General features: G+C 35.2%; 1 protein-coding gene across 2 annotated transcripts; it reads left to right on the plus strand.

Moving 5' to 3' along the window:
• Positions 1-202: 202 nt before the first annotated feature.
• LOC100259260 (protein CASP) lies at positions 203-27,552 on the plus strand. 2 transcript variants are annotated; one of them, XM_019226611.2, is made up of 20 exons: positions 203-644; positions 6,503-6,613; positions 6,837-7,015; positions 12,249-12,398; positions 13,919-14,007; positions 14,275-14,384; positions 14,563-14,657; positions 16,440-16,495; positions 17,622-17,787; positions 20,243-20,335; positions 22,933-23,061; positions 23,310-23,429; positions 23,804-23,884; positions 24,856-24,963; positions 25,063-25,206; positions 25,290-25,391; positions 26,164-26,243; positions 26,357-26,400; positions 27,009-27,101; positions 27,199-27,215. In XM_019226611.2, the coding sequence occupies exons 1-19, from the start codon at positions 557-559 to the stop codon at positions 27,089-27,091; spliced, it is 2,028 nt and encodes a 675-aa protein (XP_019082156.1). In that variant the 5' UTR covers positions 203-556; the 3' UTR covers positions 27,092-27,101; positions 27,199-27,215. The 2 variants fall into 2 exon arrangements, with proteins under 2 accessions (XP_019082156.1, XP_002275327.1); XM_002275291.5 differs by lacking the exon at positions 26,357-26,400 and having other exon boundaries at positions 27,199-27,552.

The following is a 27,552-nucleotide window of genomic DNA, read 5'->3' on the forward strand; positions in this document are numbered from 1 at the left end:
TTATTTTATAAAACAGTTGTCAAAGACCCATAACTTTTTGAAATTTTTTTAATTATATATTTTGTATTTTTTATGATAAAATAAAAGATAAGAAAACAAAATTTCTTTTATATATATATATATATATATATATATATTTTTTTTTTTCCTTTGAAGTTATTTTTTCAATTACGGGATTCTCATCCTTTTGTAACAAGTATTTCTTGAAGCATATATCCCACGAAGAAAAACGAATGCAACAAAAATTATCAGCACATCTAAAAAAGAAAACCATTATAATAGGCATACAGTATTTGGTAGTGCATCAAAGTATTCAGGAACTTGCGTTTGAAGCTAAAAGCGGTTTAAGCGGGGAGATCAGATGCGCACTAGCGCTCACCGGACCTATTTCACTGCAGAGGAGCCTAGTGGAAACCCAAACTCCATCGCCGAAATAATCCAAAAGCTCTAGGAGAGATCCATACAGTATTGATCTCAATCTCAGTCTCTGAATTGTACGCAAAAATCACAGAAATTAAATATTGGTGATCGCGGAGATTGAGATCCGGATTCTTCCATGGAGGCTCCGCAAGGTGGATCCGACCGAGACAAGCCTATGCCCGCATCTTCTTCTCCTATCCCCGTCGTCTCTAATTTCTGGAGAGGTAGCCTCATGATTTTCACCATTTTATAATTTATCGGAATATTGTTATTATTATTTTTTTTTAAGAAGAGAAAAATTAAGAGGGAGGTTTGGTTGCCAGTAAAATGTGGGGAAATGTTGAATCTGAAACGAGAATCCCACTCGGCTTAGAGTGATTCAGCCGTTTTGCTTTGTCGGAGTGGGGCTTCCGTTGAACTGACATGATAGAGGAAATGAGACGAAATTATTACCTTTATTTTATTTTTGGTCTCCCCTATTTTCTGAGCAAACAAGGAGGGGTGAGCTTAGGTAAGGATTTGGTTTTCCAGGAAAATTTTTGTGGCTACGGTTGTTGTTAAAGCAAACAGAGACGTGATCGACTCGGTATTTGTAGCGGTGCATGCACAATTTGCTGAAATTGATGTAGATAGGGTGATGTGCAACATATGAAAATGTTACGTAGTTACGGTGAAATGAGGAAGCATGGTCCGTGTTTTGGATACGAGAATGTTGAGATGATGCTTGAAGAGTGATCATGGAGGTGAAAAAGCTCGATGATGGATTTTTCTACGTATTTGACACCAAAGGGGTTTGGGGTGCTAGCCATAAGAATTAGCTTTATGGGAACACATTTGGAATTAGTTTCTTTTTTTGGGTTGGAATCGGGTACTGCCTTGGTTAGACTGGTACGCTATAGGATATGCACTTACATTAAAGTGATGATTAATAGGATATGTGGCTGCAAATAGAACCGAATGGAAAAGAAGGGTTTGTGTAACCTACTCAGAATACTTGGCATTTTTCAAAAGCTTTATTGAGTTTATTTGAATTATGTTCTTGTAACACATATTTTGTGTCATGTACAACATACAATATGACTCCTTTTTTTTTTTTTTTTATCAATAAAGAGAAATATATTAAAAGAAAAGAGGTACTTCAAGGAAGCACCCCAGAGTATACAAGAGGTATACAAAAGAGAGAGAGAAAAACCCTTAACCAAGGCCTAATCAATCAACAAAATCTACAACGGAAGGGGGATCAGAACCAAAACATACAATATGACTCCTAAATTCCAGGTTTCTTTGAAATCAGCTTTTGGTGTTAACAGAAAAGAATTTCCTTATTTCTTTGTTATCAATTTGCAAAAAAGACGCCTGGGTTTCGGATGTTTGGAACCCAGATGGGGTAGGGGATGGTTGGACCCCTCTCTTCTCAAGCGCGTTTAATGATTGGGAGATTGAGATGGTGGAGCGTTTTATGCTTAAAATCCAAGCCTTTAGGGTGCAAAGGGAGGCCGAGGATAAAGTGGTGTGGACAACATCTAAGAGTGGAGCTTTCTCAATCAAGTTGCTTTATTCTATTCTGGAGCCTGGAGGTTCCTCTTTGTTCCCGTGTGGTAGTATTTGGAGGGCGAATGTGCCTCATAAGGAAGCATTCTTTGCTTGGGAGGCTTCCTGGGGCAAAATCTTAACTTTGGAGCAATTCTAGAGGAGGGGGTACTCATTGGTAAATAGGTGTTTTCTATACCTTTCTGAAGTAGAAACGGTGGATCACCTTTTACTTCGTTATGTAAAGACACGGGCATTGTGGAATCTTTTTTTCTTCCTTTTTGGGGTGGCTTGGGTTCTCTCTGGTTCAGTTAAGGAAACTCTCCTTGGGTGACATGGAGCGTTTGTGGGGAAAACCCGTAAAAAGGCTTAGCTAATGACCCCCTTATGTATATTTTGGTCAGTCTTGAAGGAAAGAAATTTGCTAGCTTTTGGGAATGAGGAGTTTTTGCTTCAAAGACTGAAATATTATTTTGTATGTAATTTTTGGTCTTGGGTTAGAGTGTTTATAGTTTTGAGCCCTTCTTCTCTTGTTAGCTTTTTTGAGTGGCTAGGCGCTAAGTAAGGGTAGGTTGTTGTTTATTTCCTCCTCCCTTGGTTTTGAGCCTTTGGGCTGCTTTTATATACTCCATGTATACCTAGAGGACACTAGTTTGGTGTTTCCTCTTTCTGTTTAATATTATTCTCTTTATCTATATATATAAAAAAAAATCGCAAAAAAGAAAACCGATAGTCTATGCCAAAAATTGATACGTTTCTAGTTTTGGCAGCATTTAGATGTCTCTCAAAGCACTTGGCCTAGACCGGAATTCGACTGTTTGCCAATCTTGTTGGATTATGGTTGTTGAGGAGAGGTGAATATTCTCTTTGATTTGAAAATACGTGGTTTAAAGAAGAGGGGGTTGGGAGATGATAAAATTTGGTGGATTACTTGAGTTGTGAGGGAACAAGTTTTAGATTTATAAAGAATAATGGAAGTGCTTAAGAAAGACTTGAAAAATGGAACAAGAAAGTGTTAAACATCATATTTGTGGAGTAGTTAGAAGAGTAGGACATAAAGGAGATAGTGGTTTAGTGGTGGGAGGGGTGGGTTAGAGTAGTGAGGCAAAGGAGACCTTTAGTAGGCTAGTTTGAGGGGAGTATATCAGTGAGCATTAGAAATCTAGGGCACTGTGGCTCAAGGACAATGACCTGAATATGTAGCACTTTCATCATTTTCAGGGCGATGACCTGAAAATGGTGGACTGAGGGCTGATCCCAAGTGGAAATTGAGGATGATGAGATCACCGATAAGGTCATTTCTTTTATCAGAAGATCATCAATAAACTCATTCATCGGTCTTTACTTCCAGAATCTCCACTCTGACACCATATGTTGGAGGTTGGGTGGTTCAGAGTTTGGCCATATTGATTCCCTTGAGCGACTTCAACTTAAGAGGGAGTTTACTGCAGGCCCTTAAAGGCCTAAGTAGTGATGAGGCCCTGGACTCGAATGGCATATTGGCTGCAGAATTGGAAAATGGTTAAAGTGGTGCTGTTGGGCGCTCTTCAATCTTTTCATGAAATCGTGGAGTTTGAGGGAAATTTGAATGTAATTTTTGTATTCTTCTTCCTAATGGGGGAACAGAGGCCATAAAAGGCATTAGAAACCAGTGGTGTGTTGGGGATATTTACCAACCCTTACTAAGATCTTTGCTTTAAGAATGAGTGTTCATAAGCTGGTGGGACCATGGGAGTTGTGGAATGCTTGGGGAAGATAAAAAAATTTTCAGTGTGGCATTGATTGCTTTGATTTTAGAAAGATATTAGGGGTTAGTAGATGGTGTAGAACTTCTTATTGAGAATGCTTATGATAACATAAACAGGAAATTTGGATTTTTCTCTCTTATGTTGTGTTCTGGATGGCATTTGGATGGACTAAAATTGCATTGAAACAGTCAGGAATATGACTCATTATTTTAGTTCCTGTTTGTGGAGGTGTAGCAAAATGATGTGTATAGCAGTCTTTTTGCGCCCTTCTTTTCTTTTCTTTTTCTTTTTTTGTTTTTTTTTTTGTTTTTGTGTGTGTGTGTGTGTGTGTGTGTGTGTGTTCTTGGTTGGATGGGGGCACACATCTCTGCTGGGTTGGCTTTTATGCGACCAAGGGGTGAGGGTTACCTCACGTGTATTATATGCTGATGACATCACAGCCTTTTTTTTTTCGGTGTAGAGATTGAGTAGCTGGGATAGCTTAGACGTTTTGTCTTCCTTTTTTAGGCTGCTGCTGGGTTGAAGGTCAAATTAGGAAGGAAAAAATAAATAAATAATAAAGATGCTGTTAAGGATGAATTATGGATGGCTTGGACATTGATTTGGAGTACAAAAAGAAATTTTTATCATCCTCTTATCTAGGTACATGAGGTTTTGGGTAGGGTCAGGTCAAGAAATTTATTTGAGAGGTAGAAACATTTATCAATAGTAAGATTTGAAAAATTATTCTGCCTTTCTACATTGTCTGATAACTTTGGGGCTATGACTCTAGTTATTCAATTTAGCCAGGATGGATTAGGTTCCACCCAAGAATATATGCAACATGATGAACATTTCTTATAGAGGATTTAGGGAGTTCCATTAGAAGCAAGACCCTTTGGCAAATCGCTTGTCTCACATTGCTTTGGATTGTGTGGCAAGAGAGAAATGTTAGGATCTTTGAGGAAAAGTGGAGGACATTTGAGATGTTGAAGGATTCACTTCACTTCTATTCTTCATTCTGGGCCGCTTGTATAGTTGCATTTATAGGTGCTCTTCTCGATGTTATTTAGCTCAATTAGCATTTAGTTTGTAATTCAAACAGGTTGGACAACAATAAGAGGAGCTTTTTTTTTTTATGGAATTGATGAATAGCCTTTAGCGGACTACATTTTTTTGTATAGATTTCCTTGTATAGTGGAGGAGTTTTAGTCATACTTTGATCAGGCTCTTGTATTTTGTAGGGAGGACTCCCTCATCCTTCTCTTGTACTTTTTATCCATAATTAATATATCCTTGTTTCCGATTTAAAAAAAAATGTAGAAAAATTCAACTAATAATAAATGCAAAATCTTAAATGTTGATCGATGATACTTTTAATGAGTTTATCCCTATTGTCAAATGAATCTTATCATTCATCCATTGAATTCTCATTTGCTGTATTTGGTTAAAAATTCTTTAATAATATCCTTAAAAAAGTTATATGAAAAATTAAAAGAACATGCATAATTGATAAGAAATTTTAAATTTCTTTAATTAAAAGGGCCAAAAAAATAAAAAAAATAAAAATTGAAACCAATGATTTGCTATAGGTGAGGAGGCCTTTCAAAGCTCTCAGATTGAATGTGTCATGTGCCTAAGGAGTGGGGATTTAATTGTCTGATTTTACAATGCTTAGTGACTTTGAGACCATGGAATAGACTATATAAGATTGCTAAAATAAATTGGGTTCCTCTTAAGAATGTGACAAATATGTTGTTTTTCTCTTTTAGAGGTTGGGGATACTCCTAGATAAAGGGAACTTCGGTGTATAGTTTATCTTGCATTGTTTTGGATGGTTTGGAGGGAGGGGAATGTGAGAATCTTTTTTTGGATAAATGGAGGACCTTAGAATCCATTTGGTATTTGATAGATTTCTATTCATCCTTCTCCCTCTTCAATTTTTGGGGGTACTCCATTGAATATGTAACTTAATTGGGATATGGTTTGTGGGTCAAAGAGGGTTGGTTGTAAGACCCTTTTAGTCTCAACTCTACCTTGTTTGGGTTTGATTAAGTTAAATTTTGATGGGTGTGCCTTAGGTAATCGAGATCAACTAGAAACTAGAGGTGTGATTAGGGATCATCATAGTGGAGTGTTTGATATAGTTTTTTCCCTTTTTGATCATCCTTTGTACTTTGGAAGGACTTTTCATCCTTCATTTCTACTTAAAATTCATATCCGTAAGTAGTTTTTTTTCTATTTTTTTTTCTAATATATATATTTTAAAAAAAATCTAAATGCACTCACAATAAATCATGAGAAGTGAGGAAGATGAGCCTCTTTATTGTATCTCTCTCTTCTTAATTTTTTTTTTCCTCTCTCTACAAGGTTGGATATGTGGGTTTGATTCTGGATTTTTTTCTTTTAAATGCTGACTGAAATATGTCTTTTAAGCAATGTATAACAATAAAATAAAATTTCATTTGCGGCTAAGGATTTAATATGATATTCATTATATCTTATAGGGACAGGTTCAAACCCAAAGCAAAGCATTTTATTTTTGCAATTTTATTCTAATTTTTCAATGGGTTTTGTGTGTTTATGTATGGTGGGGGTGGGTTGGTTTGGGTGTGGCATGGCATGTGTCCCCCCTCCTCCTCATCTGCTAGTGCCAATGTATCATCGTCACCATCATCTTCTGTAAAGAACTTTGTTGTTTTTATTTAAAGCCATTTAACACAAAGTATCTTATACCATGGAGCATGGATTTCTTTTATCCATTGAAAACAAAGTAGGGAAAATATTGTTTAAATGTTTGGTTAAGATTCCTTTGTTGTTTGCAGAATTTGATTTAGAGAAGGAAAGGAGTGTGTTGGATGAACAAGGGCTTAGAATAGCTGAAAATCAGGAAAACAGCCAGAAAAATCGGCGGAAGCTTGCAGAGAGCACTCGAGGTGACTACTCAATACTGCTTCCCTTTGAGCAACTAGACTAAAGTTTGTCTTAATTGGTTTCTAACCTACTAACATCATGATGGCTTCACAGTTGGGTCTAGTTGGTTTTGCGCAGAAAAAATACAACGTTCACTTTTCTTCTTTATTTTTAAAAGATACTAATTTTCTTTGTTAAAAATACAAGCATGTGTACTTAACTGTTTATTTATTCACCTTTTGACAGATTTCAAGAAAGCTTCACCAGATGAGAAGTTAAATTTGTTTAATTCTTTACTAAAGGGTTATCAAGAAGAAGTTGATAATCTTACTAAGAGAGCAAAATTTGGAGAAAATGCTTTTCTTAACATCTACCAGAAACTTTATGAGGCTCCAGATCCTTATCCAGCTCTTGCTTCAATTGCTGTAAGTTCAATCTTGTTTTGTTTATGTGATTCCACTAGAAGAACTTCAATTAGCTTTTGAATCTCATCTAATATGAACTAGCCTCTTCAATAACAATGACATGCTATAATTGAGAAGATCCTACGTGCTCTTAGTCCTGATGTTTGATTAGTGTATGGAGAGTTGAGAAACAGTGGATCATTTTTTTTTTTTACATTATTTGTTGACTTTGGGGATGACACACTTTTTAGATTAACTAATTTGGATTGGGTTCCTCCTTGGAATATTTTTTATATGATGACCATCTCATATAAGGGATTGGGAAGCTCCATTAAAGGTAAGGTTCTTTGGCAAACTGCTTCTCTCTCTTTGATTTGAGTTGTTTGACAGGAAATAAATATTAGGATTTTTTCATTGTTTTAAAACCCGGACCGGACCAGCCAGTCTAACCGGTCCGACTGTCGGCCGGTGACTTTTCCGGTTCGGTCCACCCTTTTGGACCGGCGAACTAAGTGAACCAAACGGTTCACTACATGTCTTTTTTATTTTTATTTTATTTATTTATTTTTATTTTTTTTATGAGAGATAGCGAGATGGTTGGAATGGGGGATTGCTGGTCGGCAATCGGTAGTCACACTCGAGTTGCCACCGACGGTGAGGTGGCCGCTGGTCAAGGTAGGCATGGGTATGGTGAGAGATAGAGGGAAAGAAAGAAAAGAAAAGAGAAGAAATGGAGAAGAAGAAGAGAAAGGGGGAAAAAGCCAAAAAGGGGAGCAAGCGGTTAGAAGAGGAAATAGAGAAGAAGAAGAGAAAGGGAGCAATTGGAAGAAGAAATGGAAAAGAAGAAGAGAAATAGGGAAAAGGGGCGGTGGCTGGTGAAGAAAAAGAGGGTTTTAGGGTTTTGTTTTTTAAACGAAGGGTGGAGATCAAGTATGAAAATGGAGGGTGCAGATGGCTTCTCTGAAAAATGAATGTAAATGGGCCTAAAAATTGGATTATCTAAAAATTTGGGATTTTTTAAAAATACATTTATATTTATTTCTGTCATTTAATTTGATATATTAAATATAAAAATGACATATTATTAAATTTTTATATATATTTAATTACTTATAAGTATTTTATTTTATTAAAATTTTAAATTATATATATTTAATTTTTTATAAATATTTTTAAATTTAATAATATTAAAATTATATATTTATGGCGTCACCAATTCGACCGCGGTTCAACCACTGGTCCGACCAGTGAACCGTGGACCGGTAATTTTTTTGGTTCAATGACTGGTCCGATTTTGAAAACATTGGATTTTTTAGAATAAGATGAGGACTTCAAAGACTTTTTGGGCTATCATTCATTTCTTTGTTTCCTTTTAGGCCTCTTATACCACAACATTTGTGGGATTCTCCTTAATACGGTCCGGTTGATTGGTAGTTCAAAAGGTGGATATTAACAAGGAGAGGTTGCTTGAATGGAAATTATTCTGATGTTAGAGCTATGAATTGTTTTTTATGTATTCCCTTGTGAAACTTTACTATTGTATAGGTTTACTTAGTACTTTGGAGGCTTCAATCATACTTTATGATCAGTTCATTGTATTTTTGGGAGGATTCCTCATTCTTCTTTTGTATTTCTTTATCCTTAATTTAACTCATATATTGTTTCTAATAAAAAAAAATTATTGAACTTTCTTGAAAAGCTAGGACTTCATTTACATCCTCGCTAGCCTGCTCCTAATCTCTACCACCCAACCTTCTTTGTTGGATGCTATAGAGAATAATGTCAGGAAAGCTTTTTCCAGAGACAAGTCATCACACCATCTATCTTTCCAAAATTGTACCCTTCTTCTATTCCCGATTATGAAACGAGACCTACATTTTATAACCTCCCACACCTTTTTATAACTTTCCACATCCCCACTCTATAGCCTTCCCACACCTCCCTCGAACTCTAACCCTCCTTCCTTTTTGCCAAACCTCCCTATTATGATCCATTCCCATAAGGACTCTCCTTTGGTTGTGAATCTCCAATTTCACTCACCAAGCAAGGTCTTCTTTAAGGTGGAAAGATTATGAATGCCAAGGCCCCCGTCTTTTTTTTTTTCCCAAACAGACCATATGCCAATTAACCAAATGAGGTCTTTTCTCTAGAGGTCCGCCACCCCAAAGTAAGTTTCTTTAGATCTTGAGAGTGTTCCCTCCAGAGATGAAGATGTGTGGATTCCATGAGAGTGTTCTCTCATTCATTTTCTCCTAAAACTATGGATGACTTTGAGTCCTTGCTATGTTTCATGTTAGTTGTGAATTGTAACTAATGTGAGGTATTTATTAGTACCCTAACTTAAAGTACAATCGACATAAATAAATATTTAAGTGGATGGAAATTTCCATCTCAATTTAGATGATTAAAATGAAACCAAATTAATTTTACAAAACTCCTAGGTTATCATGTATCATGGTAGTTAATTTGCTAATTCCCATGTCATTATTATTTTGGAACTTGAGGCTACACTTGTTCATAATTTCAAATTTACTGCTGAAGTTGATACATCATTTGTTTCAGATATTTATATATTTCTTGAAATTTTTTGTTGAAATGTTTGATTGGGTTTTATGAAGATACTGAAGTGGCTTAACTTTTCAAAATTGAACATGGATTTTGGAGAAGAGGCCAAATTGTAAAAAAAAAAAAAGAAAAAAAAAAAGGTTTGATAATTTCCTTTCAAATTGATCCTTTCAGTTCAGCTTCCCTTCTTGAATCCAAATTAAAATACACACACACGCACACAAACACAAACACATGATTTTGAAAAGTTCCCCTAAAATTAAGGCCTTTGCTCAGTACATGCAAAGGATGGAAGATGTTGCTATCCTATCAACCTTGTGAGTTATTTGGCTGAGAAGGAATTTGAGAATCTATGAGGATAGAAAGAGATTGATGACAAAATTGTGGAGAATTATTTGCCTTTTCAAATTTCCGTGGATATCAATTACTAATGAGTTCTTTAGAAGTCCCTTTAGTATGATTTTTCATGGTTTGAGTTTGATCTGCATCCTTGTTAGGAAGGTGGTGGACATAGAGGCTAAATGGACTTTTTTGGTAGTTGGAGTTCAGAAGCTTAATTTTGATTAATGTTCTTTACTAATCTTGGTTAGATGGATATTGGTGGGTTCACAATGGTGAGATTATTCGAGTTTTTTCCAATGGAGCTTGCTCTAATCTATAGTGGAATTACTTGCTTTGGTTGAGAATGTCCAATTTGTAAGAGAGATTTATTGGCGAAAGAGTATTCAACAACAGTTTTGTCTTTGTGTGGTTTATGGGGTTGAAGAGGGTCTTGGAGAATACAACTGCTCTGTTTCTGTAAGAATGGGAAGCCATAGGCTTTCCTGTGCAGGAACCTTTGCATTTCTTTTTCTAACGCTTGCTTGTATACTTTTTCCTCTCTCTCTCTCACTGAATTTTTTTGGTGGGATTTCTTGTCCTTCATTCTTTTATACAACTTTTTCCTTTTTCTAATGCTATACTACTTTTCTTACAAAAAAGGTGAAGTTGCTAGAACTTACTTTAAGTCATATGGGCAGCAGAGTTGTTAAAACAATTGTTGTTTTGATAGGCAAAGATAGCAAATCTATTTAAAGAGCGGCAAAGAAAGGGGCCGCACCCTTTGTATGCAAGAAGTATATGCAAAAAACAAAGAAAGAAATACAAATGGGAGCCAGCCAAAACAGTAAAACATCACAGTATCCATAACTAAGACTATCTAGGAAATCAAGCATTGACAAAATTCTCAAATCTAGTGAAGCGTTTGTCCATTCCAAGAGGGCTCTAATGAGGTTCTTATTTAACCTATGATCTGATAACTCTTCACAAAGTTGTTAAAACTTTCTCTAGGCCATAAAGGCTGGATTGTTTGAGCTTTCTCTAAGCCAGTTGGTATCGATTTGGCCATTGAGGCTGAGATCTAAGTGGATTGTGAAAAACCTTTGTCTAAGTAGGGTAACACTAAGAGGTTGGTGAATGGGTGGAAATTTAAAAATTTAATATATGAGTTGGATTTGTTAACACAAATTAACCTATGAGAGGAATCTAAGCCAATTTATATCAATTGAATCCTGTATGATAAAATAAATATCCAATGCAAACACAATCACACAAGAGACAAGCAATTTTACGTGGAAAACCCCCACACTCTAGTACCTATATCGTGATCCATGTTTGCGACCCAATACCCCCAATGCTCCAGTAGCCTCTAAGGGGTAGTGGGTCATTCTAACAACTTAGAATTCGATCGGTGGATTCTTGAGAGAGTTTGAGAATGACTATGCAAGTTAGGGTTGATTCTCTCAGAGCATCCCACCCTAAAACACATTTAGGTAGGGTATATATAAGGGAAAACCTAGTGGACTTGGAATCAATTAAAAATTATATTTTACTAAAAACAATTTAGAAACTTAAGAATTTAAAAAAAAATTGAAAAGATTTCATATTTCAAATTCAAAAAGATTTGGAAAAATTTTCTTTTTAAAGTTCTTAATTCAAATTCTTTTTCAAGTTTTTTTTTCCAAATTCCTTAAAAGATTTGGAAAGATTATTTTTTTTTTAAATCCTCAATTTAAATTTCCTTTCCAAATTATTTTTATTATTTGAAAATATTTTTCTTTTTAAATTCTCAGTTTACAATTCTTTCCAAATTAATTAAGGCATTTTAACTCAATTTTAAAACTTCTAATCCAACCCTATCTTCTTAGAAAAAAAAACTAACTTGCCTTTACTCAAACATTTTCAGACTACCTGTGATGGTCAGGTTGTAAATGGAAACCTCAAATCTTCAATAGAGAGTAAGTTGCTATTTAAAAAGATACTATGCCAAAATGAAAACAAACAAAATTGCCAACAACAAAAACAAGACACAATGTCCCAACAGATTGTTTTTCTGTCTATTTGCTTTAATTTGTCACTATGCGATCTAAAGTCTCTCACCCATCTTTAGTTTCTATCGTTGGCCTTCATTAATAGGCTTAATTCCTTTAGTGAAAAGGCTGGACCTCTAAAGCCACTCTTTAAAGAGATATTATTAATTAATAGAATGCGATAAATTAAAGTGATGAAAATTTTCAAATCTTTAATCTCTTGTTCTTGCCATGCACATGATAGTTTGCTTTCTGTTTGCTTTGTTTAGGGGATTGTGAATGCATAAGTGCTTGCTTGTGTATGGGAGAATCTAGGGCACTCATTTGATGTTGTTATGCAGGAGCAAGATATGAAATTGTCTGAGCTAGAGTCTGAGAACCGGAAGATGAAAGTGGAACTTGAGGAGTTCAGGACAGAGGCAACTCATCTAAAGAATCAACAGGCAACAATAAGAAGACTTGAAGAGCGTAATCGCCAGTTAGAACAACAGGTTGGTACTGATTATAACAGTTATGGTAGTACCAGCAATACTTCAAATTTTTATTTTCCACTTTTGCACTGCACTGGAATACTTGCCTAGGCCTTAATAAAAAATGCATCTGTTGACTGTGGTAATTATATTGCATGTATACTGTAGAACCTACTCTAATGGTGCATACTTAATTTTCATCAAGCAGTTTAGTTAGTGATAAACTGGACCTCTTCAAAGCTTCTTTGGGGTCTGTGTTTCAGCCAAAGTGGTTTAGTTCACACTGCTGAGACAACTAGACCTTTTTGAAGCTTCTGTGGTGTGGCTGAGTGGGTGGGTGTGTGTTGGTTGGGAAAGGGGGAGGGCGGTGCACACAGACACACCTTTTAGAACAGGGAGGACATCTTGGTGTATGCTATCTATCTCGTTTGAAACTATTAGAAGGACCAAAACTAACTCATTTTTGTTTCAAAAGAATTTTTTTTAAAAACTCATTTCCATGGTCTGATGCTGAGATCTTTGATAAGACATACTATTTCCACTTTTATTTTTTCCTTATTTTTCAATCAAATTAATTAATTTCAGTATTAACATGGGATCCTGATTACTCATATTTTGGTCAGGTTTTTTTAATTGTGGGGAGGACTCCTCATACTTCTCATGTTCTTTTTAACCATAATAAATACATCTTTTGTTTCTGATGAAAAAAAATCTGGTCTGATGCTGTGAGATAATTAGATTTTGAAGACAATCCGTACTGGCTCAGTTATAAATGTGAGAGTGAGGAACTGGATCTGGAAAATACTCTGATCTGGTTTCTTCTCAGTAATTTTTAAGTTTAGGATTCATAATCTTTAAAAAATTAATTTCCTTTTGGCAAAAATTGAAATTATTAAACAATCATCTTTAATGAGGTTGCAGTAGGAATTTGTGGAATGCAAACCTTGTCACTAGCATCAGGGAAATTTTCAGTAATGATAAGTTTTGATTAGATGTTTCTTTAAGTTATTTGTACCCATAAAGGTTCCACCAAAATTATTCATCACTACCACCTTCATATTTTTGCCATCGTGGAATAACCTTACTTGTAGGGTCATCAACATGATCCTCCAATTTCATGGGAAAATGGAGACACAGATTATTTGGAGAATACTGAGAAGGATAACAGATCCTCTGCCATTCCTTTCATTTAAGAGGCATTTCATCAGTTAAAATGATGTGTGAATCATATCTTAAAAAAGTGAATGATAAATCAGTGCCCCCGGCCAACAAGTACTATGGTGCTACTGTATCATCCTACATAGATCCAAAATATTTCATTGAATCATGATTGTGTGGTGCTTCCATTATTTTATTCCATTTAACTTATGTAGCATTATAAACTACTCTTATTTATACTTTTATCATCTAAAACAGCTTTAGAAATATTTTTCTTATCAGTGAACTGCTTGCTTGATATTCTAGGACTTCTAACAAATGTTTGTTTGTGGATCCATTTTGGTTTAATCCTTTTAATACATGTTCATTTCTTGCAAGGGCAGATGGAGGAGAAGGTGAAGGAAATTGTGGAAATGAAGCAACGCAGTTTGGCAGAAGAGAACCAGAAGACACTAGAGGTTTTAAAAGAGAGGTATTATTTTTTTCTGGTGGCACAAAAAGAAATATGGTTGTTATATCTATATTTTAGTCAGCTCATCAGGGACATGGAACCTCATCAGGGAGCATCCTCTTTTTTATTCTTTGAGATGTTAGAGCGAACTGTTTCAATTTTTTGTATTGTAATAGCTCTTTTGTTCTTTATATTTCCCTTCTTAGTGAATTAATCATTTATCTTTGCATTATTTAGAATGGTGATTCTAATTTTTTCAGTTTTCTATTTTTTGATTGTCTAATGCAGGGAGCGATTATTGCAGGATCAATTACGACAAGCTAAAGAAAGTGTTTCTAATATGCAGAAACTACATGAACTTGCACAAAGCCAGATGTTTGAACTTCGTGCCCAATCAGGTAAGATGCTCATTCTGAATGTCAATACCATGTCATTATTTTATTATTTGCTTGACCGTGTTCTTGGTGTCACAAGAATCACTTTTTTTCATCCTTCCCCATGGCAGGGAGTGATTTTTCATTTTATTCCTTGTCTTTAAATAGCTTATGCCAACTTACCTTTATTCAATAACTTCAGAGGAAGATACAGCAGCAAAACAATCAGAAGTCAGCCTTCTAATGGATGAAGTTGAACGGGCTCAAACACTGCTTCTTAGCCTTGAGAGGGAGAAGGTTCATCTCAAAACCCATATTCTGATTTAGAAGGATCTAACTAGCCTGGAATTACTTGCGGTTAAATTGAATGTAGATATGCATCTAAAGGGACTTCCATATCAAACTCAGTGAAACTTCCAATGGGACTTTTGCATGACCCTTGCAGCTTGTAAATATGGAATAATGTATCCAAAGAAATAGTCTTGTAGCCAGCTTAACAATAGTTCAAATGATTTTAGCATGGTGTATTCTCTTTGGCTATATCAGAATGCAATTTCTGGTATTTAAAAAATCAATTTTCTCCATAAATTATCCTTTTCAAATGGCAGGGAAATAGAACATTCTCCACCATTAGATGACTCTAAGATAGCTCTAGAGAACCAAATCTCCAAAAGGGAGTTGCAAGAGACCTTAGCTTCAACTATTGAGTTTTTAATTTTACAAATTATGGTCTTTTGATAAGAAGCTATTCAGGTACAACTAGTGATAACCTATGGGCCTATTTGGCAATGTTTTCAAATTAGTTCTCAAAAAACAGTTTTTAAGAACAATTTTCAATTGTTTTCAGGAACAAAATTCTGATTGGGAACTCAAATATGGAAAACAGTTTTCTCTACTTCTTCCTCATGAAGTTAGTGTACGCTTATGTACAATGTAAAAGTTTTCAAAGTATTCTTCGTGTTCTCAAATTTTTCTCATAACACTTTACAAAAAACACCTGAAAATATCTTATACTTGTACTAAAAAAATTTTGTATTCAACAATTTTTTAAGAATAAAATTGTCAAATGTGTTTTTAAAATTTTTTTTTTATTATTATTAAAATTTGAAAACAGTTTTCTGTTCTAAAAAATAGAAAATTGATTTTAAGAATAGTTTCTAAACAGACCCTATGTTTCTTGCTAATACCAACAAAACACGATACCTTTTTCCCCCTCTTGGTTGCAATCATGAAAACCTGGACTCGGCCGAAACACCTCACTAGGGTACCAAATGAGCCAAGTCTAGTTAAGTAAGGGGATCGTCATTATGATCTATGATGATTCATACTGCAGCTACATGCTTTTTTCTTGTATCACTGAAATATTAAAGCCAATGTTTCAATCTTTCTTGTTTTTCTATCCATTCTTCTCTCACTGGCATTTATTAGGTGCTGTGTGTTAGTAGTCATAAGATACTGAAACCTGGTGTTAGTTTTTGTTGCTTGTATTATTGCATTTCATGACTATATGGTAATTTTCAAGCCTTTGGAGGTTTTTGTCATTCTTGATTATAAGCTGCAAATGAATCTTGTTTGGATCATGAAACTCAGTGTTAGTTTTTGTTGTTTGCATTATTTCATTTCATGGCTACACAGTAACTTTCAAGTCTTTGGAGGTTGGTGTCAATCCTGACTATAAGCTGCAAATGAATCTTGTTTGTCTCACTGCATGCATTACCTTATATAACAACATGTTGAAGTTTTTCTTTGCAAGTAACTTCACAATCTCTTGGTTGCTTCTTATATGTGCATCTTGAAGCCTAGGCAGAGGTGTTTTAGTGTATAACCTCCTGTGGGATTGTCCTTGCTGGATATGATTTTTCCCTTTTTTCAAAAACTGTGGTTTGTAGTCTTAAAATGGAAACTGGTACATGTTGGACATATCAACGCAGACAACCATGTAGGACCATCTTCTCAACACCTTTGAACTAATAAATAAAGAGTTTGCTTTTTCTACTTGCTACTTTTGTTTCTTCTAGTCAGTGGCTTGTTTATAGCTGGATGTTTAAATGTCCCAACTTCCATTGAAATTCTATGTAGGGACTTCTACGCTCCAAGTTACAGTCAGCAAACGATGAGAATGGACAAAAGAAGAGGTAAGATATACTTGTCAATATCTACAGGAACTGAATCTTATTGTAATCATTTTATTGTGTGAAAAAAAATGATCAGAGGAAATTCCTTTTGTGGGAAGCTTTCATCATTGTAAAAAATTAAGCCCCGTTACTTCATCATATAGGCTAAAATGATAGTCTTTTGTGTTAAATTTTTATGTCTGATAGCAATAGATGTAATAGCATCTGTCCAAGAGTAGGAATATCAACAGTTTGCCTAGTATGGTGTTATAGTGCCAGAAAAATGTTTGATTGCATGAAAATCAGAAGCAATTCTTTTGGCAACAGATAAGACCTGAATTGTGTTTGTTAGGGCTTTAGTCTGACCCATCTTAATGGGCATTGTTGGTCCATCATTACCTAAAACCTTAGGTTTTTTGGATTAATTGCTGACTTAACATGGTATCAAAGCTTTCATTTTTTGGAAGTCATGGATTCAATCCCTACTGCTTGTTTGTTTCCCTGATTTATTGAGTCCAATTACTAGTCCAAAGATGATATTCCTGTTCCTTTTCTCTATGTTTCGTTCTTCTGTATTGCTTTTCTACCAGAGAATCTGTCAATGTTGCAACTCAATTTTATCTTCCCCTCTGATCCCCTTCAGAAAACAAAATAGACAAGCAAACAAATTCTTTTTTTTTCTTTTCTTCCTTGGGCACCTAAAACAATCTTGCCTGGCCCTGTGGATTATAGTGACTCAGTGAGATTCTGACCCTATTCACCTACAAGTGAGCATCTTCTTGATCAACTCTCAACTTCCTTTATAAGACCAGGCCTTGCTACCAAATTGTGTCATTTGTCCACAAATTTTATCTCCCTTTATAAATGCTTATAACAACTATTTAAGGGTCTTGCTCACAATGGTTTGACTAGATGTTTTACTATTGGTTTCTTAAAACATGTCTTTCATTACAGCACATGGTCTCATATATTATCTATTTTGATATGCATTATTGTGACACAGTCAGTAAATTTTCCCTCCTCCAATACTAATTTAATTCCTGTTTTTTCCACATCCACACACACACACAAACACTGATAGGGTGTGGTTATAGTGCACTTGAAGTTGTTATAATTTTGAGCTTATTGCTGATTGCTTTGATTGCAGTGATAATCTAGATTCAAATAGTATACTTGAAAATTCTTTGAGTGCCAAAGAAAAGATTATCTCTGAGCTGAACATGGAACTTCACAACATCGAGATCACCTTATCCAATGAGCGAGAACAACACGTGAATGAGATCAAGAGGTTGAATGCATTGCTAAATGAAAAGGTATATTGCTTTGTTGTTCTAGTCTGATGTTTAACAGGGGGGTTTTTCTGGATTAAGGTGAAAATCTTTATTTCCATCTTCTATGGAAAAATCTGTTTTTTAACTCTACAATGTTCAAATTTCAATTGTAAGAGCTTTTCCTCTAATATGATGTCATGTGCCATATCATAATGCTTTCATGAGCAAATGGCTGGATAGTTTATCATTCATCTATTTGTTCCTGGTTATTTTGATTACAACTATCAGGTCCAATATGAGAGGTTTTCCAGTAGTGCAGGACAATTTTCTTCTCGTTAATCACCTTTTTATATTGAAAGTCAGCAAGGCTATTGAAGGAAGAAATCAAAGTTGATATAGCTTGAAGGAGGGAAAGTCATAGAAACTAGGGCTCTGTTTGGGAAGTGTTTTCAAAAACCATTCTGAGAAACAATTTTTGAAAATAGATTTTGAAAACTATAATGTTTTGTAGAAGAAAAGTGTATTTGAGAACCTAAAATGTTCTTAACTTGTTTCCTATGTTTTTAAATTTGTTTTAAAAATAACCTTTATTTGTACTGCTTTATTTTTAATCATTTTTCATCTTTGTATAATTATTTTTTTAAACGGCTCTTAAAAAACAAGTGAAAACAACAAAAAACATCTAAAAGATGTTATCTGAAAATACTATTTTTTTCTGTTTTTTGGTTGTCAAGTATGTTCCTGTTTTTTATTCTAGAGAATAGAAAACTATTTTCAAAAATAGTTGTCAAGCATGGCCTTAATATCTTTTTTGGGATTAATCACTATGACAGAGTTCAAGTGAATGGTGAGATGGTGGATGATAAGTATTTAGTTAGAAGCTTTGGTGGGATATCATGTCTTTTTAAAATGTGGAGCTATTTTTCCAAGTGGATGGTTAGTTGACTCCCCACTAGTCATGTGACAGAAACAACAGTCAAGGCTGATAACTTTTTAGGCCTTCTTAATTTGTACCTTCTTATAGGCCACTAACCAGGTGAAGGCTTTAACTCTTGTAGGAGTCTTAAACTTCCAAATTAACTCAGCTCGAGGAATTGGAGTTGGGTTGCTACTATTCCTTTAGGCATTGCTAGTGGATTGGAGGGGTAGCAAAATTGATTCCCTTGGGATGGAAGGGATGAGGAGTCTTAAATACCCACCTAGATATGGGGCAAACTTTGGTCTTTTGAGGGAAGGGCTTTAGGTGTTACATTAGGAATAGTGCATTATTAGGAGAGTAGCCTTGGCTTTTGGTTGAGAGATTGATAATTGGTTAAGTTCAGTGATAAAGGCCATAGCGTAACTTCTTTCAATTGCCCTGTTACCTAGCTGTTGTGGCCCCAAGGGTATGGTCTGTACAATGGTTGTCCAGGTTGTTGATGGTGATTTTGAGAAGAGAGGTGATATTCTGGTCAGATTCCTGATGTGAAGGAAGGCCCATGTTGCCCTCTTTTCCTCAGTTTTTTCCTCTTGGTGATGGCCATCTTACCTGGGTTTTTTGATTGCATATAGAGCTGCAATTTGGTCAAGATGAAGTCAGTCAAGCTCAATTCAACTTATAAAATCATTTTGCCTAAAGTATACTCCAATCCAAGCTGAATTTATCAGGCTATGCTCAGGTTCTTCATGTTACAGCACTTCAAGCGAAAAAGCTAATGGCGATGAGGAACAGCAACTACAAAAAGCAACAGCAGTGGAAAAAGCAATGTGAAGTATGGCAATAGTGAACTGCATTAGCAATGTGGCTACTTTAGAAGAAGGATTTTTATGGATAAATGAGAGATAGAAAAAGCTAAGAACCAGAGGTAACAAAAGGCAACAGCGATCAGGTTAGGTTCAAGGGGTTCAAGCCCAAACCAAACTGAGGTAGGAATGATATTTTTTTCAACCGAAGCCCAATCCTACTTATAAAAATGGTTACCCAATCCTGTCCAAAGGTTTGTTTGTGCTTGGGCTAGGTCTGATGAGATTGCAGCTCTACTTGCATGCATGAAACTTTATGGGAAGGTTTGAAATTTGACCCCTGATGCTGTGTTTTGGGACATTTGGATGGATAGAAGTTTTATGATTTCCAGGAATAAGGAATCCTCCATAGAAATGATGCCCAGAAGGGTTAATTTTCAAAACTATATCATGGATCTCATATTTTCTTGAGTCTGAGTCTCTTTTTGTTTGATATAAAGTCTTTCCTTTCTTTGATAGCAATCTTATGGTTGTCCTTATGATTATATTTTTATTATTTAACAGAACTGTAATATTTTGACTCTGTAATGTGTTGAATATGAATATATAATAATCCCCATTTTCAGTTATTTTTGGAGGCTAATCTGCCAACTTTTTCTTCCTCTTTCTCCTTCTCCTGGCTTTTTTTTTTTTTTTTTTTTTCCACACTCAAGTTGGTCCCATTTCCAGTGGTTCTTATATTCTGCAATTTTACTTCGTTGTTGTTATTCCATAGGACCTTGCTCTGGAGGAGATCAAGAAGGAGCTTCTGGCAAGGCCAACAGCAAAATTAGTTGATGATTTACGTAAAAAAGTGAAAATTCTGCAGGTGGTTCCATCCCTTCTCTACATTTCATGCTTACTAATCTCAATGTGTTCCCCCATGAATTTATCTATAAAAAACATGGGTACCCATGAAGGTTTAGTGTCTGTTTTCCTGAAAGTTACTTGAATTTTATTAACCTTCATGATTTTTCTTTTCACATTTCAGTTGACTAGCTAGTTGTTAGTTGTTATTTCTGCATTGAATTGTATGAACTGTGATGGATGTATGACAAAAATTATTTTACTGTTCAGGCCTTGGTTCGCAAAACAATTTTTATTTGCTGAGTCAATTAGGTAGGAAGCATAAAATCAATTAACAATTTGAAGCATGAAAACCATTATAGAATTTAAATATTGCACCAGAGATATCACATTAGTTAATAATTAAAATAATTTATATAGACAATAATTTATTTTTAATCAAGGAACCAGAACACTTTTAAGTGCAACAAATGTTTTTGTTTCTGCTTTCAACTTCCCCTTAAACTTTGTATGTTAATATGTTTCACTCTCAATAGCTTGATGAATGGTTTGATTTCCAGAAAGTTCATATGTTAAGGGAGGATGTACGTGATTCATTCTTGTCAAATCAAACTTTATGCAATGGTCACTGGGGCAGGGATTTATATTAGTATTTGAAGGGCCTAGAGAAACTTGCCTGTAGTACCTGAGCCTATGCCTGTGGACCTGGTCAAGTGATAAGTGCCAACCCTATTACAGTTTCTTAAACCCAAAACGCAAATGAGCAGCAGTTGGAGATTGCTTTCTGGTACTTGGGCTTGATGAATGGGTTCAGAAATGCTTTTGGAGGAGCTTTGTGTGAGGGAACATTAGGATTTTGGAGCAGTGGGAGGTCTGGCTCCTTTTTCCAAGGAAATGGGTGGATACAGCTTTGTGTTACTTCTGGGTATTGGAGTGGGATAGCACATGACGCTTACAGGAGGCCAAGGGCATGGTTGATAGAGAGTGTCACTAAGGAAAAGTGGGACTTGAGATCCATATCTTTCAAGACTCAGTTCGCTTAGAAAAGTAATCACATATAATCACATATTTGCCATTCATGGGATTTACTGTTACAGTCTATCAAAATAATGAAAAAAAGGGGAAAAGGAATATTCATGTTCTGTTCTACAGTGGGAAATGTAATTTTAGACGGATCAAATATTTTTGTTTTGTCCTTCACTTTCTGTCCTTGCCTTTTGTCCTTTGAAAGATATTCTCTTGATAACAGAGACAAGAAACCCTGTTAGTGGTGGTGAACCTTTCTTCTCAAAAAATATAGTACACCTAAGAATGTCAAATTGCAACATGAAATCATATGCTGTCTCCACTTTACCCTTTGCATGAAGCTGGTATGAATTCTGTCCTGATTTAAGTGCTTCCATTGCGGTATTGTCTCATTGGTTGATGGCTTTCTTTCTACAAGAGGGCACCTCCTCGAGTCATTTAGTATTTTTTTTTTTTTTTGTTTTAAGTGCTATTCATTTTGTCATTTGTTAATTGCTTTGACTTTTCACTTGGGGACCTCATTGGTCATCTCGGTAATGTAGATATATTTTCTCCTGTAAAAGGGCTCTCAGCTTCTCTTCAAAGGGAGCTAGGTCCTCTTGGGTGTGCTTCTTGGGTGTGCTTTTTTTCCCCTCTCTCTCTCTCTCTTTTCATTCAGGAGGTGGCAGGGCGTAGCAATGAAGGGTATTGTTCCTGCCCTGTTAAATGCACAACTATGTTACATGGGTTTAGATATGGATCTCAAGTGTGGGTATGTGTCTGAGTGTCTAATTTTTTACATCTCAAATATTAGAATACAGGGACTTGGTTGAAAAATGATCTTGAATGACATTTGGATATGACATAATAAAACAAAGTTTTCAATTAGAAGCAAAAAATTAACAGATCCTTGAACTAAGATTTTGTTCTAGAAGGGAAACATGCTTAAGGAATCTTGATGAGGCTCCTGTCCTACGTGATCTGGTTTCCGCCACTTGGATTTTGTTTAGTAGGGCAATCCTAAGAAAATGTGATTTTGTGTGGAACTATAATTCTTAGCAGGATACTATTTCCAAGAAATTGCATCCTCAGTCTTTGGTGGACCCTAGAAATTGTCTCTTCCATCTCAGTCAAATGCCCCCTTTTGGTTTGATGCTACCCTGTGAGCAATACTATGAAAGCCTTGATGACTGTCTTAAGGTTACAATGGAATCGTTGAGTGCATTGATTGAATCTAATCAATTGCATTATTAGGTTTAACAGTATAGTAGGCTTATCCACAGAGTTTCTACATTGATATTGGTGGGAGTGTTACATTGCTTAATAGAAGCCTGAATTCTACCAGTTTATTGCTGTTAAAATTATTTTTTCCTTTCAATGCATTTTTTCCCAGAGGAAAAAAAATTCGTTCAATATGATTGGCTATATTGTTATGTTATTTATTCGTACGAAACAAGCATCTGCATGTTAACCATCCAGTGCTTATAGTTTTAAAATTATTTTTGCTTCTGGCATGTTTATTGTGCCAGCATTTACATGCATAATGCATTAGTCTCATGTTTTTTTAAACCAAAATTTTTGTCCCTGTTTAACTTTCTAGTATTATATTTATAGGCAGTTGGTTATAATTCAATTGAGGCAGAAGATTGGGAAGTTGCTACTAGTGGTGAGGAGATGAGTAAACTGGAGTCCCTTCTTCTTGATAAGAATCGGAAAATGGAACATGAACTCACACAGTTAAAGGTATGTCAGTGGTACTTGGTTTCTTCCTGAGCTTTGCTTTTTCTATATTCTATGTAGCTACAAACATAGTGCATGGTTCATTATTTAGACCTTGTGTGGAAATCAACTACAGGGAATTAAGGATGTTGAAGATTTAATACTGTGTCTGTTTTGGGAGTTTCCTGATGGTAGTCAGAGATAAATACCTCAAATAGTATCATTTAAGTATGTGCTATCATGAAAATTTTAAACCTTTCAACCACTTTCAGGTCAAACTTACGGAGAAAACATCTTTACTGGAAACAGCTGAAGGCAAAATAGTAGAACTTACAGCCAAGGTCAATGAACAACAAAGATTGATACAAAAGTTGGAAGATGATATATTGAAGGTTTGACCAATGATCTCTGAACTCTTTTGAAGTGTCTGTTGTTCACTGGTTTATAGGTTTGCATGAGCGTGTTTCCATTTGCCTCTTTATTTGCTTTATTAGTTGCTTGGTTAGTTGTTCACTGGTGTATATGTGTCCATGTGTGTATTTTTCATACTTGCCTCTTTCTTTATTTGCTTTGATTAGTTGTTCATCTGCAGCATCATGATCAATTGATGTGGTGTAAACTAGTTCTATTGTACGACTTAATAAGTTTTGTGCTCTATTGTTCAACTTCAAAAGTTTCTAATTAAATCAAAATTATTATTATTATTTTTTTTTGGTTGTATATCTTTTTTCCTTTTTAATATACCTTAATCCTCCTCCTAATGCAGGGTTATAGTTCGAAAGAAAGAAAAGGTAGTTTATTTGAAGATTGGGATCTATTGGATAATGGGGCAACAGAGACATCTCAGGTATGCATCTTTTCTTTCATGCTTTGCACATTTTCCGCATATTTAAGAATAAAGCCTTCCAGATCAAAAAGTATGTCTATCAACCATACGTACATTAAGTAGACAAATGTTCATGTGATGTATTTGAGGTAGTCTGTGTAGTTTAGTCGATCTTTTGTCTGGTCCAAGAGATAGTAGACTACCCTGTCAGATATGTGCTCCTTTCTCGTAGTTAGAATGCACTGTTATGTGTTAATTTTTATCGAGATACATCTATGGGGAAAAAGCAATAAAATAGGAAGATACCATTTGCTGATATCGTGGTGACAAGAATCAAAATTGCAATTTCTTTCTGGTTTGCAATCTGTGTAGAATTCAATAGGATCAGTAGTGGGAATAAATTTATCATTTTTCTCAAATCTTGCCCCCTAAAATAAATCTTTTACTCTGTGCCTCCCCAATAATAAATTTCTGGCACCACCGTTAAAGAACTGCTACTATCTTATTTTTAGAGAATGGAGAAGGGTTGCTCGTTCTTTGCCCACTACCTTTGCCAAGTCTGTATCCTCGTTCTAGTTACTGCTCCTTAGCATTTTATCAAACTTAGTTTTGGGAGTTAATGCCTTGAGCAACCAGGATGGCTATTAAGTATTGGTGGATAATCGGGGATTAGAATGGATGTATTGTTCTCCTGTTGGGAATGAGGGTGATCCATGTAAGGGGCATGATCATCATGCTTTCTAGTTGGAGTAATACCTCTAATTGGTCACTTTTAGTCTATAAGCATTTTAAATCTTTGAAATTACAACATAATATCTGTTGGCATTTCAATCTCTGTAATTCTGGCATTATGGCTTGCAATATTTATATTTTTACCGTGACATTCTATATTTCATTGCAATTCAACCACAGTTGTGATCATGTTTTGTGCATGATAATGTATTTTCTGTTGGATAAGTAATTTTCTTCTCTGGGTACCTCTTTTGGATCAGCGTGCAGAACAAAAACATGTTTCTCCAGATCAGGAACAAAACTCAATGCTTAAGGTGATCTGCAATCAGCGAGATCGGTTTAGAGCACGGTTGCGAGAGACAGAAGAGGTATGTTGTTTCTGTTTCTATAACTGAGATCAAGTTTGTCCTGATTATAATGTTCCCGGCTCACTCGTGTGATTCCACTGAATTCTCCAATTTTACTAGGAAGTAAAACAGTTGAAAGAGAAGATAGGGCTGCTAACAGTGGAACTGGAAAAAACGAAAGCTGACAATGTCAAACTCTATGGGAAGATTCGTTATGTCCAGGATTATAATCTTGAGAAAGTAGTTTCTAGAGGATCAAAGAAGGTATCTTATCGCAATTCTATGCTTATTAAATTATGGTTGTCATTTCCTCTTTCTTAAATTTCATCTTCTTTAATCATGTTCAGCATTCAGAAGATCTTGAGAGTGGTTTCAGCTCAGATGTTGAATCCAAGTACAAGAAGATATATGAGGATGATATAAATCCCTTTGCTGCTTTCTCCAAAAAGGTTTTCATTCTTGAACTCCTTTGCTGAATTTGCAATTTTATAACAATTTATGTGTCAAACTTGAAACTAAAGCATGATTTTGGATTTAAATCATTGCTTCTGTTCCATTTCAATCTCATAATCAAAGAGAATAAAAGAGAAAGAAAACCTATGCTCTTGATATTTTTGTAATATTCTCTTTGTGTTGTTAGATATTATGAACTTCTCATAATTCTTCCTTGAAAACATTCCAATCAGCTCCTTTTGTCTGAGTTATATTATCATCATATGGTCAAAGCATAAATTTACAATTTCATTTTTGTTTATTGGAAACTCTAATGATTCCAATTGATCCTGGAATTTTATATGCTAAGTTCTCAAGTTCCTTCCATTTACATGAGGTTTAAACTCAAAACAGATAGAAGTTTACCCATGATTTTTTCTTTACATGGGTAGAAACATATTTGTCCAAAACAACCAAAATGCAACACATTCTCCCTGACTAGATTTGTGGCAAACATGGTGGCACCTTTCACTTGGGAGAAAGAATGCTACTAATCTGTTTAATCAGAATATTAGACCAAATACCAGCCTATGGATCAATACTATTGTTGTCAATTTTTTGTTTTCTTACAATGAGAATCATTTCATGGTCATTTTTGTCTTGTAACTGTGTTGTGAAAATGTTTGTTGTCAGCATTGCATCCATTTAGGGTATGTAGTTCTCATACTGCTTCTAAATCCTACTATTATTGCTAATTGTGTACTTAACTAATTGTTTACTTGTAATTAGGAAAGGGATCAAAGGTACAAGGAGTTGGGTATCAGGGATAAAATTACACTTAGCAGTGGGCGATTTCTTCTTGGCAACAGGTATGCTTTTTCTGCCCTTCAATGTGAATTGTCTACTGTGCAGTTTCTCTGTTTGTGGAATATTCTCGTCTTTTTTCTTTCTAAACCATTAGTACATGGTATGATTGAAATAGCTGGGGAGCAGTTCAAGCATGGTTTCTTATAAGGGAAAAAAATGGTGAGCAACAGTTAAAAGAGATTATTGTGGCAATACTATCAAGAGACTTACTTTATACAATCTTCATTCGTGTGGAAGAACCATTTAGATCATTTGCTTTTACTTAGGAGCCCACTGTAAGGTTTCTTCTTTTATTATTTTGTGAAAGGATGAGTTTTTGGTGCTTCCTATTTCATTCATGACCAGCATTTTTATAATGGAATGAAATAGATGAGTTTTTAGTCTGTGGAAGAAAAATTCCATTATAAAGCTCCCATATTTCATTCTTTGGTAGTAGATGTGTTTTTTGGGTGCTTCATGTGTCATCACTGATATTGAATAAATGCCCTTATTGTTCTGTTGCGTAGAGTGGGGAGGTTGTAGGTCCAACAGTCATGTCTCTGTGTTTATATGTCTATCTTATTTTGCTAGTGGTACAGATTTGTAGATGCATATTTTATATACCAAACACATTTGCAGTTCCATGTCCCTTTACCTATAGTAGGGAGATTACTAGCTCCAATCATGGTGTCCCAATGTTACAAATCATTTGAATAGCTGTCCTTCAAAGAGTTTATTCATTCTCCAGTCAAATTTTTTATTCCTTTACTTAAAATTCTCTGTTGCAGATATGCCCGGACATTCGCTTTCTTCTATACCATTGGGTTACATGTCCTGGTGTTCACCTGCCTATACAGAATGTCAGCTCTGAGCCATCTTAGGTAAGCATCTCTCAATTTGCCTATTTCTTTTGTTTCTTTTTCTAAATGTAGTAGAATTGGTTTTCATTAACCATAACATGTATTTGGGTTTTGGCAGCAATGGCCCCGAGGAATCCCTTATTGGACAGAAAATCATCAACCTCCCTCACGCACCTTGATCTCCATCCACTGGTTTCTTCTCGTCATGTGAGACGAGAATATAGGACAAAAATCATGGCCACGGATATCTTAAACCATGTATATACGACAAAAATGATTTTATCTTACTCCTCTCTTGCCTGGTTAAATATTGCAGAGAAAGCAGTGGCCGAATTTCTTTTCTTTTCTTTTCATTTTTTTTTTTTGGAAATTCTTTTATGTTAATCAACTAATATGAACTCCAAAGACAAAAAAAAAAAAAGAGATATACAGATGCCCTTTGTTAATAAAATCCTAAAATGCCCTTCTGTTA

The sequence above is a fragment of the Vitis vinifera genome, chromosome 17 (assembly GCF_030704535.1).
Source record: "Vitis vinifera cultivar Pinot Noir 40024 chromosome 17, ASM3070453v1".
Classification (NCBI taxonomy): domain Eukaryota; kingdom Viridiplantae; phylum Streptophyta; class Magnoliopsida; order Vitales; family Vitaceae; genus Vitis; species Vitis vinifera.